The following is a 16,054-nucleotide window of genomic DNA, read 5'->3' as shown; positions in this document are numbered from 1 at the left end:
CTAGGCAAACATGAACATAATCGCTTCTCAGCGCTGACTTATAACATAATAGTCAATAGCTTTCATAATCTGTGTTTCTAAAATATAATTCCGCTCTTTCCTGGTCAGAGTTGACAGACTAAACATTCACCCTGAAGAGTGGTCATACGATAAAGATAGCCATGTCCCGTGGGGGAAAGGGCAGGGGGGGCTGCTTTGTTGGTTTAACTGAATCATCTAGAAAAGAGTAACTGGTTCAGGGAGAGAGGGGAAGAGAGAGGAGCCCCAAGGCCACTGACCCCCAGGACCTGTGTGTGGAGACAGGGTTCTTTAAATGGAGATGTTTTCAACATTTTACAGGACCAAAATGTTTTTACAAAGCGCCCTCGTGAGTCTCTCTCTCCTGGGTGAGGCGTGAATCCCAGGTCAGGGCAGGAACAACCGCTCCACTGTACTCCTGGCGGGAGTCAGTCCTGCAGAAATCCTGACCAGGAGCCTATTTTTTTACAACATCTCATTAGGTCCTCCTAATTACACACGCTGAAAGAGAGGTGAAACTGGAGGAAATTTGGAAAGTAGACAATGCTGAAAAAAAATCACTAATCTCATTGGAATATGATTAATGGTTCTAATTGGTCTGTTGATGCTCAATGTTGTATATATGTATGATTGTAGAGACAATCCCAGAGAGGCATGAGTGTGTGAGAGGGAAAACTAACCTGAGGAACAAAATAAAAGGAGCAGAGGGGAACAGAGGGATCTTAGTCGTTTTGATGCCAAACACCCACAGAGGAAATCTCTCTCTCCTGCTGTGACACAGTTCATGTTTGCCCAAAGCCAGAGTGATACCATCAGTGGAAACGGCGTGGCTGCAGCCTGACGCACTTACACAGGACTGTTTCTACCAACAAGATATAAGTCCCCTTCATCATCATTCCCAGTTTAATGTGGCTTCTACTACCAGGCAAACTCCTGTAATTGACCATAACTTTGGCCTCAATTCCCTGTTCTCTCAACATATCCCTGGACCACCTCAGAGAGAAGATGGATGCGTCAGAAAACCCATTCATCACCAACACAGACTGCTGGTCGCTTGTTAATGTGAAAAACTCATGAATCTGTCATCTCATATTCCAGCTCCTGGAGGCGTAAGGCAAGCTGTGATGAGCCATGCCAAAATAGTTCAAGGATGGGTGATAAGAGGCCAAAGTGTAAACCTTTGCTAGGTATGTGTGACGTTCACAGTGAGGAAGCATACACACCCACTTGGGGACAACAGCAGACACATTGTCTTTGAGAGAGCTCGAGTTCTGTCCTTGCTGGTAGATTACACAACTTTCCAGAAGGCGCTGTGTCTGTGAGTGGGACCTCTGTTTCAGCGCCAGTGGAGGGTCACTGGGAGAATGAGCTGAGACGTGCATTAGAAAAAAACAAATGTCCGCATAGGGCCCCCCCCCCCGACTGGGATGTGGGCAGGGAATGAATGAACACCGCCATCACTGCCACAACATGCCCCAACATCTCAGGAATTCCTCAGCCTGCCTGTGGGTTATAATCACACCACTAATAAGGATAAATATGTCTCCGTTCAGGTGAGTTTCATCAAATCCTATATGATGGAAAACAGTCCAGATGGAGAAGTTGGATGGCATCCATTGCAACCCATACCTTAATTACTGTGTTTTTTAGAGACTGGGATAATCCACGTGGACTACTGGAAACTGCTTGCATTAGATATACAATAGCCTACAGTCGTGGCCAAAAGTTTTGAGAATGACAAAAATATTAATTTCCACAAAGTTTGCTGCTTCAGTGTCTTCAGATATTTTTGTCAGATGTTACTATGAAATACTGAAGTATAATTACAAGCATTTCATAAGTGTCAAAGGCTTTTATTAACAATTACATGAAGTTGATGCAAAGAGTCAATATTTGCAGTGTTGACCCTTCTTTTTCAAGATCCCTGCAATCCGCCCTCTCATGCTGTCAATTAACTTCTGGGCCACATCCTGACTGATGGCAGCCCATTCTTGCATAATCAATGCTTGGAATTTGTCAGAAATTGTGGGGTTTTGTTTGTCCACCTGCCTCTTGAGGATTGACCACAAGTTCTCAATGGGATTCAGGTCTGGGGAGCTTCTTGGCCATGGACCCAAAATATCGATGTTTTGTTCTCTGAGCCACTTAGTTATCACTTTGCCTTATGGCAAGGTGCTCCATCATGCTGGAAAAGGTATTGTTCATCACCAAACTGTTCCTGGATGGTTGGGAGAAGTTGCTCTCGGAGGATGTGTTGGTACCTTTATTCATGGCTGTGTTCTTAGGCAAAATTGTGAGTGAGTCCACTCCCTTGGCTGAGAAGCAACCCCACACAAGAATGGTCTCAGGATGCTTTACTGTTGGCATGACACAGGACTGATGGTAGCGCTCACCTTGTCTTCTCTGGACAAGCTTTTTTCCGGATGCCCCCAACAATCGGAAAGGGGATTCATCAGAGAAAATGACTTTACCCCAGTCCTCAGAGGTCCCTGATGTTTTTCCTGGAGAGAAGTGGCTTCTTTGCTGCCCTTCTTGACACCAGGCCATCCTCCAAAATTCTTCACTCACTGTGCGTGCAGATGCACTCACACCTGCCTGCTGCCATTCCTGAGCAAGCTCTATACTGCTGGTGCCCCGATCCCGCCGCTGAATCAACTTTAAGAGACCGTCCTGGCGCTTGCTGCACTTTCTTGGGCACGCTGAAGCCTTCTAAACAAAAATTGAACCTCTCTCCTTGAAGTTCTTGATGATGGTTGATTAAGGTGCAATCTTACTGGCAGCAATACCCTTGCCTGTGAAGCCCTTTTTGTGCAAAGCAATGATGAAGGCATGTGTTTCCTTGCAGGTAACCATGGTTGACAGAGGAAGAACAATGATTCCAAGCACCACCCTCCTTTTGAAGCTTCCAGTCAGTTATTTGAACTCAATCAGCATGACATAGTGATCTCCAGCCTTGTCCTCGTCAACACCTGTGTTAATGAGAGAACCACTGACATGATGTCAGCTGGTCCTTTTGTGGCAGGGCTGAAATGCAGTGGAAGTGTTTTTGGGGGGGATTCAGTTCATTTGCATGGCAAAGAGGGACTTTGCAATTAATTGCAATTCATCTGATCACTCTTCATAACATTCTGGAGTATATGCAAATTGCCATCATATAAACTGAGGCGGCAGACTTTGTGAAAATTAATATTTGTGTCATTCTCAAAACTTTTGGCCACAACTGTACATTATAGGCTGCTTAATAAGTCCATGTATGCTTTTTTTGCAACTGTATCAGGCTCTAAATGACAGATGGCATTTGATATAGCCTCAGTCTATTCACATTTGATTCACTCCCCAACCCTAGTGCCAAGGTCTACTCCTGACAGGAGAAACAAGTTAACAGTTTCACTTGGACTGTTTGCAGCTGGAGGACACAATGATCTTGACTTGAAGGTTTCAGAATGTTTCGTATGTGCTCTGTCAGTACCCATCTTCTCTCACCATCCTAAAAGCAGATTTGTCCAGTTGAGACATGTTACGTTTTTTGTGTATAGCAGGGGCGCTAGGACCGTGAGGGAGAGCGCCTCTAAATGCATTTTCAGTAACATTTTCAGACAGTTATTTGTAAGCGCGTTTGAGCCGGATAGCAGTTGAAGCGACTCACAAGGACGGACATTCACTTTGAGTAGGAATGAATATAATCCAATAGTTGACTCTCATCAATAAACTTTGCTTTGACCGAATTGATTAGGACACTTTATCAAAGTGGGGACTCGCTCTCTGCGGGACTGTGAAGAGAGAGAGAGAGAGATAGATAGATACCTGTCACACTGAAGCGATGGGAGAAATCTGGAGAATTGATTTACCCGATATTTTTGAAGGGGGCGAAAACGTGAATTGGATTTAAACACAGACTAACCTTTTAACAAAAAGGTACAGTATGACATTTATTGTCATTCTAAGTAGCCTAATAATTTGTTAATCGTTATTTGGAATATAGTTATAGCTGGTTTGTCACCAGGAGGCCACATTGTAACATCACTTTTTTTAGCCTGGGAAATGTTTTGCAAAGTAACTCATATTGTTGCTCCACTACTGTAAGGGAACGTTTCATAGCTAACCCCCCCATTTTTCAGTGAGTTGAGTATACTGCCTCCCACCCAGCACTATTCCCCTGTATTGGTGCAACTCAATAGTGACAGGGCAAGGTAAACATCATCTGTTGTCTTTGGGGTCTAACAACAACCCAACGAGGGGACATGGCACGGTACTACATTTACTCATGATGAATGTGGTTGGTGAATGACAAAAGACCCAGTGAGGGGGTTTTCAGGACAAAGCTCTGGCCCTGGGAAGCAGGTTGTTCTCAGAATTCCAGAGCCTTCACTCAAGGGTCAAAGATGAGATGAAGAATGCCGACAACAGCTTTCAGGTGTACATATATCCATTATTCGAATGTTTATGTGCTTAGTAGCTTATATATGTGCATTGGTGCTTGTTAGCCTCTCACGATCCCTCAGAGGGCTATTTGTATTTGTATTTATTATGGACCCCCATTAGCTGGTGTCAAGGCAGAGCTACTCTTCCTGTGGTCCAGCAAAACAATGTGACATCAGCTGATGTAAAATTGGCTTTCTAAATACATTTGATTGATTGATTGATTGATTAAGGAAGTTATACCATTTTAAAAACATTACAATATATTCACAAAAGATTTCACAACACATTAAGTGGGTGCCCTCAGACCACTATTCTACTACCACATATCTACAACACAAAATCCACGTGTATGTGTGTATAGTGCGTATGTTATCGTGTGTTTATGCATGTCTGTGCCTGTGTTTGTGTCTCTTCACAGTCCCCGCTGTTCCGTAAGGTGTATTTTAATCTTGTTTTTTAAATCTAATTTTACTGCTTGTATGAGTTACATAATGTGGAATAGAGTTCCGTGTAGTCATGGATTTATGTAGCACTAGTATATTACCCTCTGAGAGGGCTATAATCATCACATTGCTTGTCAGAAATGGGATCTATATGGAAATGGGGAAGATCGTTCCATTCAAATTGCCAAATGAAATTGACTGGAATTGAACTGTATTTGAAATGACTGATGCAAGGTGCTGACAGTTTTAGTGGTGGTCCAGTGCCTTAGAGAGGAGTCAAAAAGGCTGTTGGGCTGTTTGGCTCTACAATGTGTTAGAGCCGGAAGATCTTTCTAATGTGGGGATCAGTTTACTGTTGTGTACTTTGGGACTTACAATGGAGGGCCACCCAAACCAAACTCACCCTCCGCAGATGATTGGAAAATGGAATAAAGACTCACCATGATATTTCTTGACGTATATTATCCATTGCTTTGGGTCCCTCATCAAATGCTTGCTGATTATAGGTTAGTGTGGTTAGATGTGTGATTCTACTTGATATTCTATACCTTTTCCACAATTAAAGCTAATCTGTCTCAGACCATGGAAACTATAAAGGTTACAGTCTATACAGACTTTAATGGCCTTAGAAGTCGACACTCATGTTAAGTCCTCTCTGACATGTTTGTAAAAATCCCAATAAAAGATGGCTAAATGTAGATGTTTGATGTGTAGGGGATGAGAGAACAGGGGTGTGTGGTGGCTGCTGTTTTTGATTGCATAGCAGTGTAGGTCAGTAACCCCTAAAATGGAGTCCCTTGGCTGCATCTATTCAAGACATGAGCACCTTTGAGTAACTGTATCTTCTCTGTCTACACTATGATGATACAGTTGTGTGGTGGGAATTGCCCGTTTTCGCCTCCACCCTTCCCCTGCCTCTCTTTGTATGCCAATGCCTATTGTTCCACTTTTTTATTTTGCCCCCTTTTCTCCCCAATTTCGTGGTGTGCAATTGTTAGTAATTACTATCTTGTCTCATCGCTACAACTGTCGTACGGGCTCGGGAGAGATGAAAGTCGAAAGCCATGCGTCATCCGAAACACAACCCAACCAAGCCACACTGCTTCTAAACACAGCGCCAACCCGGAAGCCAGCCGCACCAATTCGTAGGAAACACCGTGCACCTGGCCACCTTGGTTAGTGCGCACTGCGCCCCGCCCGCCACAGGATTCTCTGGTGCGCGATGAGACAATGATATCCCTACCGGCCAAACCCTCCCTAACCCGGACGATGCTAGGCCAATTGTGCGTCGTCCCATGGACGACAGAGCCTGGGCGCGAACCCAGAGTCTCTGGTGGCACAGCTAGCGCTGAATTGTTCCACTTTTATGCTCCACTAATACCTGGCATGTACATGGGAGGGGAACAGAGACCAGGGTGTGGAGACTGCTGTTTTTGACTGCATAGCAGTATAGGTCAGAGTGTGTCCTGATCTTGTCCGTTTACACTTATAAGATCTGATCAAAATCAGTTCACAATGCGTATTTTAATCGTTTACGCCTATCTGAAAATGTGGGCATAATACGAATGTGGACATTATCTGGACACAGGATGCATGTTAGCACCAGGGATAAACGGGTCTTGAGACACCTGCTCTCTTCTACGCCACTAGAGCCTGAGTGTCCATAGTCTTCCTACCTATCGAGTTCCCCCTGGACCCTGTGAGCCTGCCTACGACACTCATACATAGAAAGGGAGTTCATGTTTGACGGCAGACACCACCTTGCCCCAGAGCCTTATCACAAATAACATTTGAGACGCCCTTCTCTTTCCGCAGAGCAAGCTGGAATGCACGTCCCCTCCCCTTCAGTCCACCTATCCTCCCACTCATACACAACACGGTAGCCAAGATTCAAAACGTTATGATACAAATTAATTTGCAGACAAATAAACGGTGCAACGATAAGTGTCCAAACTCAACGACCGATATCCAATGTGTGTCCCAACAGCCACCTTATGTACTCTTATCTTGTGTACATAACCAGATGGCTTGTATAACAAACCTCTCTTTGAGCACTAAGACCACCAGCAGAACTGACATTTTAATGCTTGTCATAATACCCTTGTAGCGTGGTTTAAAATGACATTTTCTGAATAGCCCACAGTATAGACAGGAACAAGAGCTGCATTGTAACCTATTCAAAGAAATGAAAATTCAGACCTGCATTGCAACATGAGCCTGCATTAGCTGATCCCGTGTGTATGGGCTCTGGAAGCCATGTGTCAGACTAAGAGTGGACTGGTTTTATGGGGGATTATGGGTTGAGAGTGTGAATGATGTACTTAAACTGGGGAGACAAGCCTGTAAAGCCAGTGTTCTCCACACCGTTGTGTTTCATTAGTGATGATCTGTTTTTAAGCGTCTTTAATCAAACAAGGTTTCTGCAAAGTCCATGACATTCCTAGTTCATCTATACCCTACTGTTCCTCACAGATAAGTAGATTCCTTTTTTTGTGTCTTTTGTGTGTTGTTGTGGAGCGTACATTAAATGTTTTATATGTTTTTCATTTCAGTGTTTTGCTCAATGACCATGTATCCACATCCAAACTCTGGCCTGGCTCATCTCTCCATCTTAGTCCTGCTCCTCCCCCTCTCTCTGCCATCTCGAGCCCCCCCTCACCAACACCCCGTCCACCTCCCCTCACTGGTGCCCCATGCACCCCTGCCCCTCTCCCGCTCTCGCTTTAGTTCCCAGACTCAACTGGACTTCACCACTCACTGCAATGCCAGCTGTTACCACAAAGGAGAGCAAGAGAGCAGGCGAGAGCACCTGACTGAGCAGCTGGCATTCGAGACGCTCTATGCAGACGGTTCTCGTACCCTCACCACTGTGGATGTGGCGGATGAGGATAATTATGAGGGCACCATCAGTCCTGCCATTCAACCTCCACCAACAAGAGGACGTAGAGTTACCAGTAGGCACAGGCGTCAGAAAAGACAGATCTACGGGGCTGATGGGCGCTTCAACATACGCGGTGACCACTTCCTGTTGGACTACCCATTCTCCACAGCTGTGAGGATCTCCACCGGCTGCACTGGGGTCCTAGTGTCTCGACTCCATGTCCTGACCGCCGCCCACTGTGTGCATGATGGGAAGGACTATGTCAAGGGAGCCCGTAAACTGAGGGTAGGCTTCCTGACTCCTCCGTACATCAACGGCACCAAGCCCAGCCAGACCCCCACCAAGAAGCCCCTGGTGCGCTGGGTCCGGGTCAAACGCACCCGTGTCCCAAAGGGCTGGATCCAGGGCCCCCAAGAGGTCAGCATGGACTTTGACTACGCCCTCTTGGAGCTGCGCTGGCCCCACCGCCGGCCCTTCATGCGTCTGTCTGTGGCTCCCTCCTCTGACGACCTGGCAGGGAAACGCATCCATTTCTCTGGGTTTGACAGTGACAGGCCTGGGGAGCTGGTCTACCGCTTCTGTCCTGTGGAAGACGAGTCTAACGACCTGATCTACCAGCACTGTGATGCCCGGCCGGGGGCCAGCGGCTCGGGGGTGTACGGCCGCGTGTGGGACACAGCTCTGGAACGCTGGGAGAGGAAAGTCATCGGCATTTTCTCTGGACACCAGTGGCTGGAGATTGATGGGGAGAACCGAGACTACAACGTGGCTGTGAGATTCACCCCGCTGAAGTTTGCCCAGATCTGTTACTGGGTGCATGGGAACCGAGTGGACTGTAGTCAGGACTGAGAGAGAAGGGGAGGGGGGATGGCCTATAAAAAAAAAGAGGCTATGAAGTCCATGACAGATAACTATTTAAAGTAAGCACAAAATCCTTTAAAGGAGATGTGGAGAGGAAATTACTCCCCAACTTAGTTTTTAAAAGGGTAAGAGTGAAACTGGATTTAATCCTAATAAAACATCTACAATACTATCGAAGAAAACAGGACTGCTAAACCTTCATGCACCGTAACAGGTTTCCCTTGGAGGTGTTAACCACTGTGACTAGGAGCCTTGCTGTTTTATAACTATGGTAGCAGCCATTAACTTTATACTTTGGAATAATATTGAACAGCTTTAGCCAATGGAGCAAATATTGGATTTTTTTTATTTTTAGATATCATACTCCCATTGTTCTCCGTAATACTGTGGCTGCATGTTTTCAACATTTAGGATCAAATCTGCGGGTGTGGAGTTGATCTTACAAAGAGATGTGGGAGGGGGCCGCTTATTTGTTTAGGTAACGTCACTTAAGGATGTGAATGATTTTGGAAAGTACAGGGACTTCTCATTCTGGGTTAGAAAGACACCTGTAAAATATCAACACTCAGCCCCAATGGCCCAGAGGCATATCTAGCCACACTGACAAGATACGGTGCCTCGATACAACAAACATGTCAAAAAGGGTCAAAGGTATCAATGGTGAAATCAACAAAAGTCAGACTCTGAAAACCTAAGGGAGTTCCTTACTCAATGCTGGCAGCATAAACTACTTGCTTTCAAGAGGGTTAGGGGGTGAAAATCAGAATGGTGATATTTTTTGTAAATGCCTATTTTAATAAATATTTTAGTTTATCATTAATGCTTGTGTCAGTTACGGAAACCAACAGGTATACAAAAAATGAGTTGCTACTTGCTACTGTAAAATGGAATCCACCTTTCGGAGTTAAGAGTGCCCTCATGTGGTCAGTATGTAAACATTTAGGATACATGATGCCATTGGTCTTTAATTTTTTCAATTGGACAGTTTGACAATAAAACTCAATCAAGCGGATGTTAAAAGGTATACATTGCACAGAAGACCAAGTTCACCAATTTCAAATAAAAGTATCACTAACTTCCCAGTGTAAGCAGGTTCCTGAACCAACCAAACATTTAATATTTTTTATTACAATTTTACCTTTAACTAGGCAAGTCAGTTAAGAACAAATTCTTATTTTCAACGACGGCCTAGGAACAGTGGGTTAACTGCCTGTTCAGGGGCAGAACAACAGATTTTTACCTTGTCAGCTCGGGGATATGAACTTGCATATAACTGTTACTAGCCCAACGCTCTAATCACTAGGCTACCCAACTAAGTGACAATTTATTCAGATATTACCCAGACACTTAACAGTGATTTACACAGGAGGCCCATTTCGATCGTTCGACCAATTATTGGCAAAATATTTTCTCACTGGCCAAAAGACCAATAATTAGGCAAAAGATCAGAATTGGGCTGCCTGTGTAAAGGCAGCCAATAGGATATCAATATTTTAGCATAAAACACTCAAGACATCCACAGCTTCCATTTGGACAGGCTAGATTATCAACCATATTAGCTCGTCATTCCTCAAATCACACAAGCTAGACAAAAATAAAAGGCAGAGTACAAAGTTAGTTTAGTGCCTTTTTATTAGAGATAAGGAGACGATACAAAACATCCACCATTCAATACCAGTCTAAATTCTGAACACAGGTTGTTCAAATACGTCGCCCCCGTCCTTACCTTCACACTTCTAAACCCACCAGATCCTGTTGTATAAGGAATGTGTTCCATTACTACATCAATGCCATGGTTTATTTATTTTAACTCAGAACTGGAAATAAAAATAACTGGACTCACTTAAAAAGTCGTGTAATTTGCATGTTCAACCCCCCCGCCCCCAAATGAACCGTGCTCCCCCGGAGAACGTCGATGCGTCACTTGCAATCGATCAAGCATTAATGGTCTTGTACTACACCTAGTCTCAACTACACACACTTAGAAAACTTAACTAGAAGTTTGGCAAAAAAGGTAGTTGTATAATTAAGAACATTATCTTGCTGGAGCCAGGTTGGAATTGTAACAGTTGTTGCCCTGTTCCTTTTCTCTGCGATCGTCATTCTAGCGGAATCCAGAAAGAACAAAACCATGTCCTCAAACACTTACATATTTAGTCTTCATAATCATCATCCTTCATCAATTTTGTATTTTTTTTTTATTGATATTTTTATTGCTTTTTTTTAGTGTGCGTTTTGTTCGTGTTCATTATGTCGTGTGAACTGGAATGACAGGCTGCATTTGTGGAATTTGAAAACTGTCACTTTCACCCCTCCCCCCCCTCCCACAATACCCCTCCCCCCAAAAGTCCCACAAATGATCCTGGTCCCGCTTTGCCCCTCCTCCCAACCATATTGGAATGAACAGCCAACCCCTTCAGATGTCTGGCTTCAGCAGAAGCCTGAGGCTAAATTTATAGAGGGCTTCCTTCCAGGGTGATTACCGATGAGCCTCCAAGCTTGTCGGCAAGGGTGCGCCGGTCCTTGATGTCTTCCAAACCATTCACTTGCCACTCGTGCTTGATACCTGAAACGGAGGGAAAATGTAGCTTCACATAGGAAACGCTGCATATTAACACCCCCAAAAAAAACACATGTTTAATTAAATTACACAGAGCTATAGGGTTGAGCAAGGAGATGCCATTTAATTTTAAGAGAACCCACAGAGCCCAAAAGTTTGATTACATCTGCAACTGTCAGTGCTTCTCACCTGTGAACTTCTTCTTGATGGCATCCTTTGAGCTGGCGTAGATCATCTTGCTCTTCAGGGGAGCGCCATCTGGGGCCCTATGAGGGAGGAGTAATGGTTTAACCATTGTCCCGAGTGTTGAAGCAAAGTGACACCATACCATAACGGAAAATGTACGATGCCCCCCTCAGCCTACACCCAAGTCTAGCCGAGCCCCCCCCTCTCATTCCTCACCAGAAGATGAAGACCAGGTCCTCTTTCTTGGTCTCCTTGGTCTCGTAGGTGGCGTCGTAGAGGGCGTAACGGCAGTCGTCTGGGGGAAGCATCTTGACGAAGTGCAGGTAGGGGTCCTGGACCGTGACACCCACGTCTCCTGTCAGGATCTCTTGGCCCTCCTCCAGGATGATGTGCTTCTTGTCCTCACTCAGGCAGAACAGCACCGCCTTCTTCCTCTTCTTCTTCTCATCCTCGTTCGCCTGTGCTTTACGCACCTTCATCTCGTTGAAGACTGTGATAACATCATCTGTTACGGTCACCCCGGAAGCCTGCGCAGAGAGGGACAGAGAGAAGTCAGTGAGAGTAGTCATATACATCTCCCTTGGACTTCTCACACTGCAGGAACGCACCCTTAAAGGACAGCTGATAAATCAATAGGGAGGTAGATGCACAATGACAAGCATTTATGAACAAGCGGCCACTAGTCCTATGGGTGTGGGGCACCATAAGCCAGATTGCAATCCTATGGTTTCTATGACCTCTACCCACATGATGAGTCAAGAAATGGCGACTATACAAGTCCCCATCCATGGCACTGACCAGAAAAGCATGATGTACAGCATGGCATGCATGACTCAGCAGGCGTGGCATTCAGAATAAGGCACAGGGTTTAACCCTTTTTCCAAACTTGGACACAATCTGGAGAACCCACACCAAAATCTCTGATGAGTAAGGGATACCTGTAGCTGTGAGGGGGACAGATGAATGTTGGTCTGTCTGGTGTACCTTTGTAAATAAAGTAACATGCCAAAGGTGCATTGATAGATTGCCACTGCCTGATAAGGGCCAGTAACCGGTGTTTCTGAAAAAGGGCAGATAAAACCAGGTTACACAAGGAGGGGTTTTCCCCTCCTACTATGAACGTGTACAGTATGTGAGAGCCAGCCATGCCACGTAAGTAACTGCTTTACAAATAGCCATGGGAGTGAAGGTGGGGACAGGAATTAGGCCTTAGAATGTGTGGGTCGGTCACAGACAATGGATCCTCTGTGGGGGAAAAATAAAATAGGCCACATCCGAGTCACAACAGCCCTATAAACCTTGCTCCGGTTTTCTGATTTCCATTAGGGCATTTTACCCAACAGGTATCACATCAACCCATGCAGGAACCGGCCAGAGGATGTTACCAAGTGTCAAAACATCCCTCCGTCTGGCAGGTTTTGGCCAACCCCTTCACCAGCCTTCTGCCAAATCAGGTAGACTATACACTCTTTTCACCAAGTAAAGCCACATCCATACAAAAATGTCCTCCTGGCTTGAGTGGCATCCAATCCTTCCAGAGCCCTGCCACTGTAGTGACCCAATTTGAAGTAATTTGTGTGTGAAGGGTGTGGGCCTGTTTGCTCTGGGTGTGAGGATGGCCAGGACCTGCGAGAGACCACACTGGGCTCAGGACCTAATCACCTAGTGGTGAGTTTAGATCCAAACATCTGGATTAGAGACATCCTCAACAGGAGGGAAAAGACATTGCAAGAGTATTAGAAGTACTGCCGGGGAAAGTTCTATTTCCAGGGCAATCGTTTTTTCTAGGAAGAGCAAGGCACCACTACCAAGGGTGAAGCGGCCAGAGTGTTTTAAGAGAAGCCAACTGCCATGCAGCTCCACTTAATCCTACCAATCTTCCCAAACAATTAGCACTCCTGCTACTATTCTGAGATCTCTTCAGACAATGTATGTTTCTTCACACTGCAGCAAGCTACAAAACAGACTAAAGCGCTGACTAGTGATAACTGTATGAAAAGACAAATACCCAGAAGCCAGTGGAGATTATACCCTTTTAGTTCCTCCACGCAGAAAGCATATTATTTTCAGAGCAATAGAGATCCCTTTCTTCCTGCCATAATATACCATGGAATGTTGCCAACGGTTAAGGTTCAAGTAACAGCATATGATAAGACAGATAATGTCAGGTTCGTGACTACAAAGGTAGTTCTCCAGACTGACCGTCAGTTGAGGCAGTGAAAAGGGACAATAATTTTATTCCAATTCACTTGAAATCAAGTGTAACAAATCTAAAATAATCCTTCTCCAAGTAGCTGTTAACAAGAAATTACTTCACCCAATCATTTTACTTTACTTGTCCTGCGTCTGTCCAACTGCACCCATAATAGGGCACTAAAGACAACTGTGGGCTCCTGCGGAATAGCTGGGACAGAACCAGCACGTCCTTCAGCCTAGCCCTTGGACCCAGCCAGCTCACTACTCGGCAGGAACAGGGGCCAATCGTGTCCAACAATGACCATTCATTCATCATATACACAATAGAACCAAAGCATTGATGTCATGTTGTAATACATTATTCACATGATCAAGAACGGCACATAAGGGACTCACAAATGAACAGCAACTGGGAAAATCTCTAATTAGTCGATTAAATTGAAAATAATCGACATCCCCCTCCACAATCAGTCAGATTCACCAAATTAAGAACATAATTCAATACCATGCGGAAAGCATGACAATAGAACCCAGAATTTGCGCTTGTGGACAAACATGTTGATAATTCGACAAGTTTATTCAGGGTTAAGCCTAGGTACGTTGAGTGAGACCCGGGTGCGTGCCACACAAACATTTGACGGGTTGTTTATTGCGTATGCTACAGTAGATTTGGTCGTTCAAAGCATCCCCGCACTTCGTTCCGTAGAAAACAGGAAGAACGTCGTGGGAAACGCTTGCAAAAACCTTTAGCGTTAGCTCGTGGAATAACGGTGTCATCCCCGACAATTTTTCACCTTCGCCTGACTGTTATAACGTTACCCATCACTAAATGTAAAAAAAAAGTTCCTCAGGATAGACATGTAATAGCTAACGTTGGTTGCCTACTGTTTACAATAGAGAAAGGGTTCAAAAATGTTCTTTGCACCAAAAACCAGGGTGGGGCCATGAATGCAGTGATGGCACATGTGCACTATATAAGGCAAAACGATATTGAGAAAATACCAGACAGCTAACGCGATTATTTTCACACGTTGTAAACAGAAGTCCCATCCATAATTTAAGCTTACGTTGGTCAAGTGTCATTGCACCTACGCAAATTAGTTTGCTAGTTAATAAAAACAGAAGGGGCTCGTGCGACTGGCGGAGACAAAGGAGGTGGAAATCAAATTAGCTAGTTAGCTTCATGTTAGCTTGCTAAATGGCTAGTTAGCTATGTGTAGGCACAGAAAATGCACTCCGTTAGCCATGCTAAACTAGCCTTTAGTACCGGCAAATGCAAGGCCAGAGTGCTAGATAGCTGGCAAATTCGAGGGGGTGGCGGGGGTGAGTAGTACTGGGCCGTAACTAGCTAATTAAACTAGATAGCAGTCACTTATCACCGAATATGCTACTTGCAACTCGGTGCTTACAGTGCTAGACTGGGCATTAGGCCTTAGTGACGGGATATTGGGTGATGGAGAAAATGGCGCCAGGCAGTTTTTGGGTCGCTTTCTTTCCATACAAACACGTCCTATGCTAGGCGATAACGTCAAGAGACGAGCAAACATTTGCATAAAACATGCTTTTATAAGTTAGTGACAGTCACCTGATTGATTCAAAAACACTTTAAAACGAATTTACAACCATCCAAGATTCAATATTCAACTAGGAAACGTTCCAGAACAAGCATAGCAGTCACAGCTGACCCGACAATCTGATGATGCTGTCGGTTTCATCTCAAAATGAACTCGCTGTTCCCTAGCTAAAATACATTGCATCAACAAATAAAGCGAAAACACAGTAATGATACTTGTGTGATATATATATTTGTTTTCAATGATATACCACATAGCTAGTTGTTAAATGTAAACGTACCATCGCTGTATGAATTGGTCGGCGTCTGGTTAGAAATTGAATGAGCTGTGATGCAGTGTCGATCTCGCACACACTTGATACAGAACGTGAACGCGCTTAGCTGCGCGTGATTGATGCCGGGGTGAGAAGTGCGAGCATCTCCAGGAAAGAGTGGTCGTTAGTTTTAACATAGAGCATGGTGGGATTAGAAATTATACATTTTTTGCCAAACGTTTAATGTTTGTCCAAATAAAAAATATGTGAACAAATAAACAACATTTATATAAAATAGAAGTATATTTTCATTTTTTAAATGAAATTAGAATTGCACGGATGCGAGGATGAGTATCCCTTAACTCTCAAAAGATGCTGCATGCTGTTGCTTTTATGCCTGAGGCCGGCCACTGACATTCACTTGAAAAATATTTTGGGGAAAACATTCGCCCTGCATCACAGTGATTCTATGAGTACAATATAAGACTACGAACACGTATGCTATTCAGATACGATAATAATTATTTATCATAGTGTAGGATCCATAATAACTCAGTATTCGGTCTCATTTGCTCTTTCTCGCCTCACCACACCCCCTCTTCAAGGATTGTTGAACTCACTTCCAAATATGGAAGCGAATGGTGGCGGCGGCAGTGCACG

At 44.5% G+C, this 16,054-nt stretch overlaps 3 protein-coding genes across 4 annotated transcripts in view; 2 read left to right on the top strand and 1 right to left on the bottom strand.

Moving 5' to 3' along the window:
- The window catches only part of LOC118377620 (sorting nexin-12), a 133,938-nt gene that overhangs the window by 67,173 nt on the left and 50,711 nt on the right, over positions 1–16,054 (top strand). The gene's annotated exons all lie outside the window — the stretch shown is intronic.
- Positions 3,494–9,441, top strand: LOC118377557 (serine protease 23-like). 2 transcript variants are annotated; one of them, XM_035764498.2, is made up of 3 exons: positions 3,494–3,933; positions 4,137–4,432; positions 7,436–9,441. In XM_035764498.2, the coding sequence occupies exon 3, from the start codon at positions 7,447–7,449 to the stop codon at positions 8,611–8,613; it is 1,167 nt and encodes a 388-aa protein (XP_035620391.1). In that variant the 5' UTR covers positions 3,494–3,933; positions 4,137–4,432; positions 7,436–7,446; the 3' UTR covers positions 8,614–9,441. The 2 variants fall into 2 exon arrangements, with proteins under 2 accessions (XP_035620391.1, XP_035620384.1); XM_035764491.2 differs by lacking the exon at positions 4,137–4,432 and having other exon boundaries at positions 3,498–3,933.
- LOC118377568 (cofilin-2-like) lies at positions 10,240–15,589 on the bottom strand. The gene is made up of 4 exons (XM_035764509.2): positions 15,422–15,589; positions 11,588–11,898; positions 11,375–11,451; positions 10,240–11,191 (listed from the first exon to the last, which is right to left on the bottom strand). Exons 1-4 carry the CDS (start codon positions 15,422–15,424, stop codon positions 11,079–11,081), a joined length of 504 nt encoding a protein of 167 aa, XP_035620402.1. The 5' UTR covers positions 15,425–15,589; the 3' UTR covers positions 10,240–11,078.

The sequence above is a fragment of the Oncorhynchus keta genome, chromosome 4, assembly GCF_023373465.1.
Source record: "Oncorhynchus keta strain PuntledgeMale-10-30-2019 chromosome 4, Oket_V2, whole genome shotgun sequence".
In the NCBI taxonomy this organism is placed as follows: domain Eukaryota; kingdom Metazoa; phylum Chordata; class Actinopteri; order Salmoniformes; family Salmonidae; genus Oncorhynchus; species Oncorhynchus keta.
The sequence above is the reverse complement of the archived record's forward strand: the minus strand, read 5'-3'. Positions and strand labels throughout refer to the sequence as shown.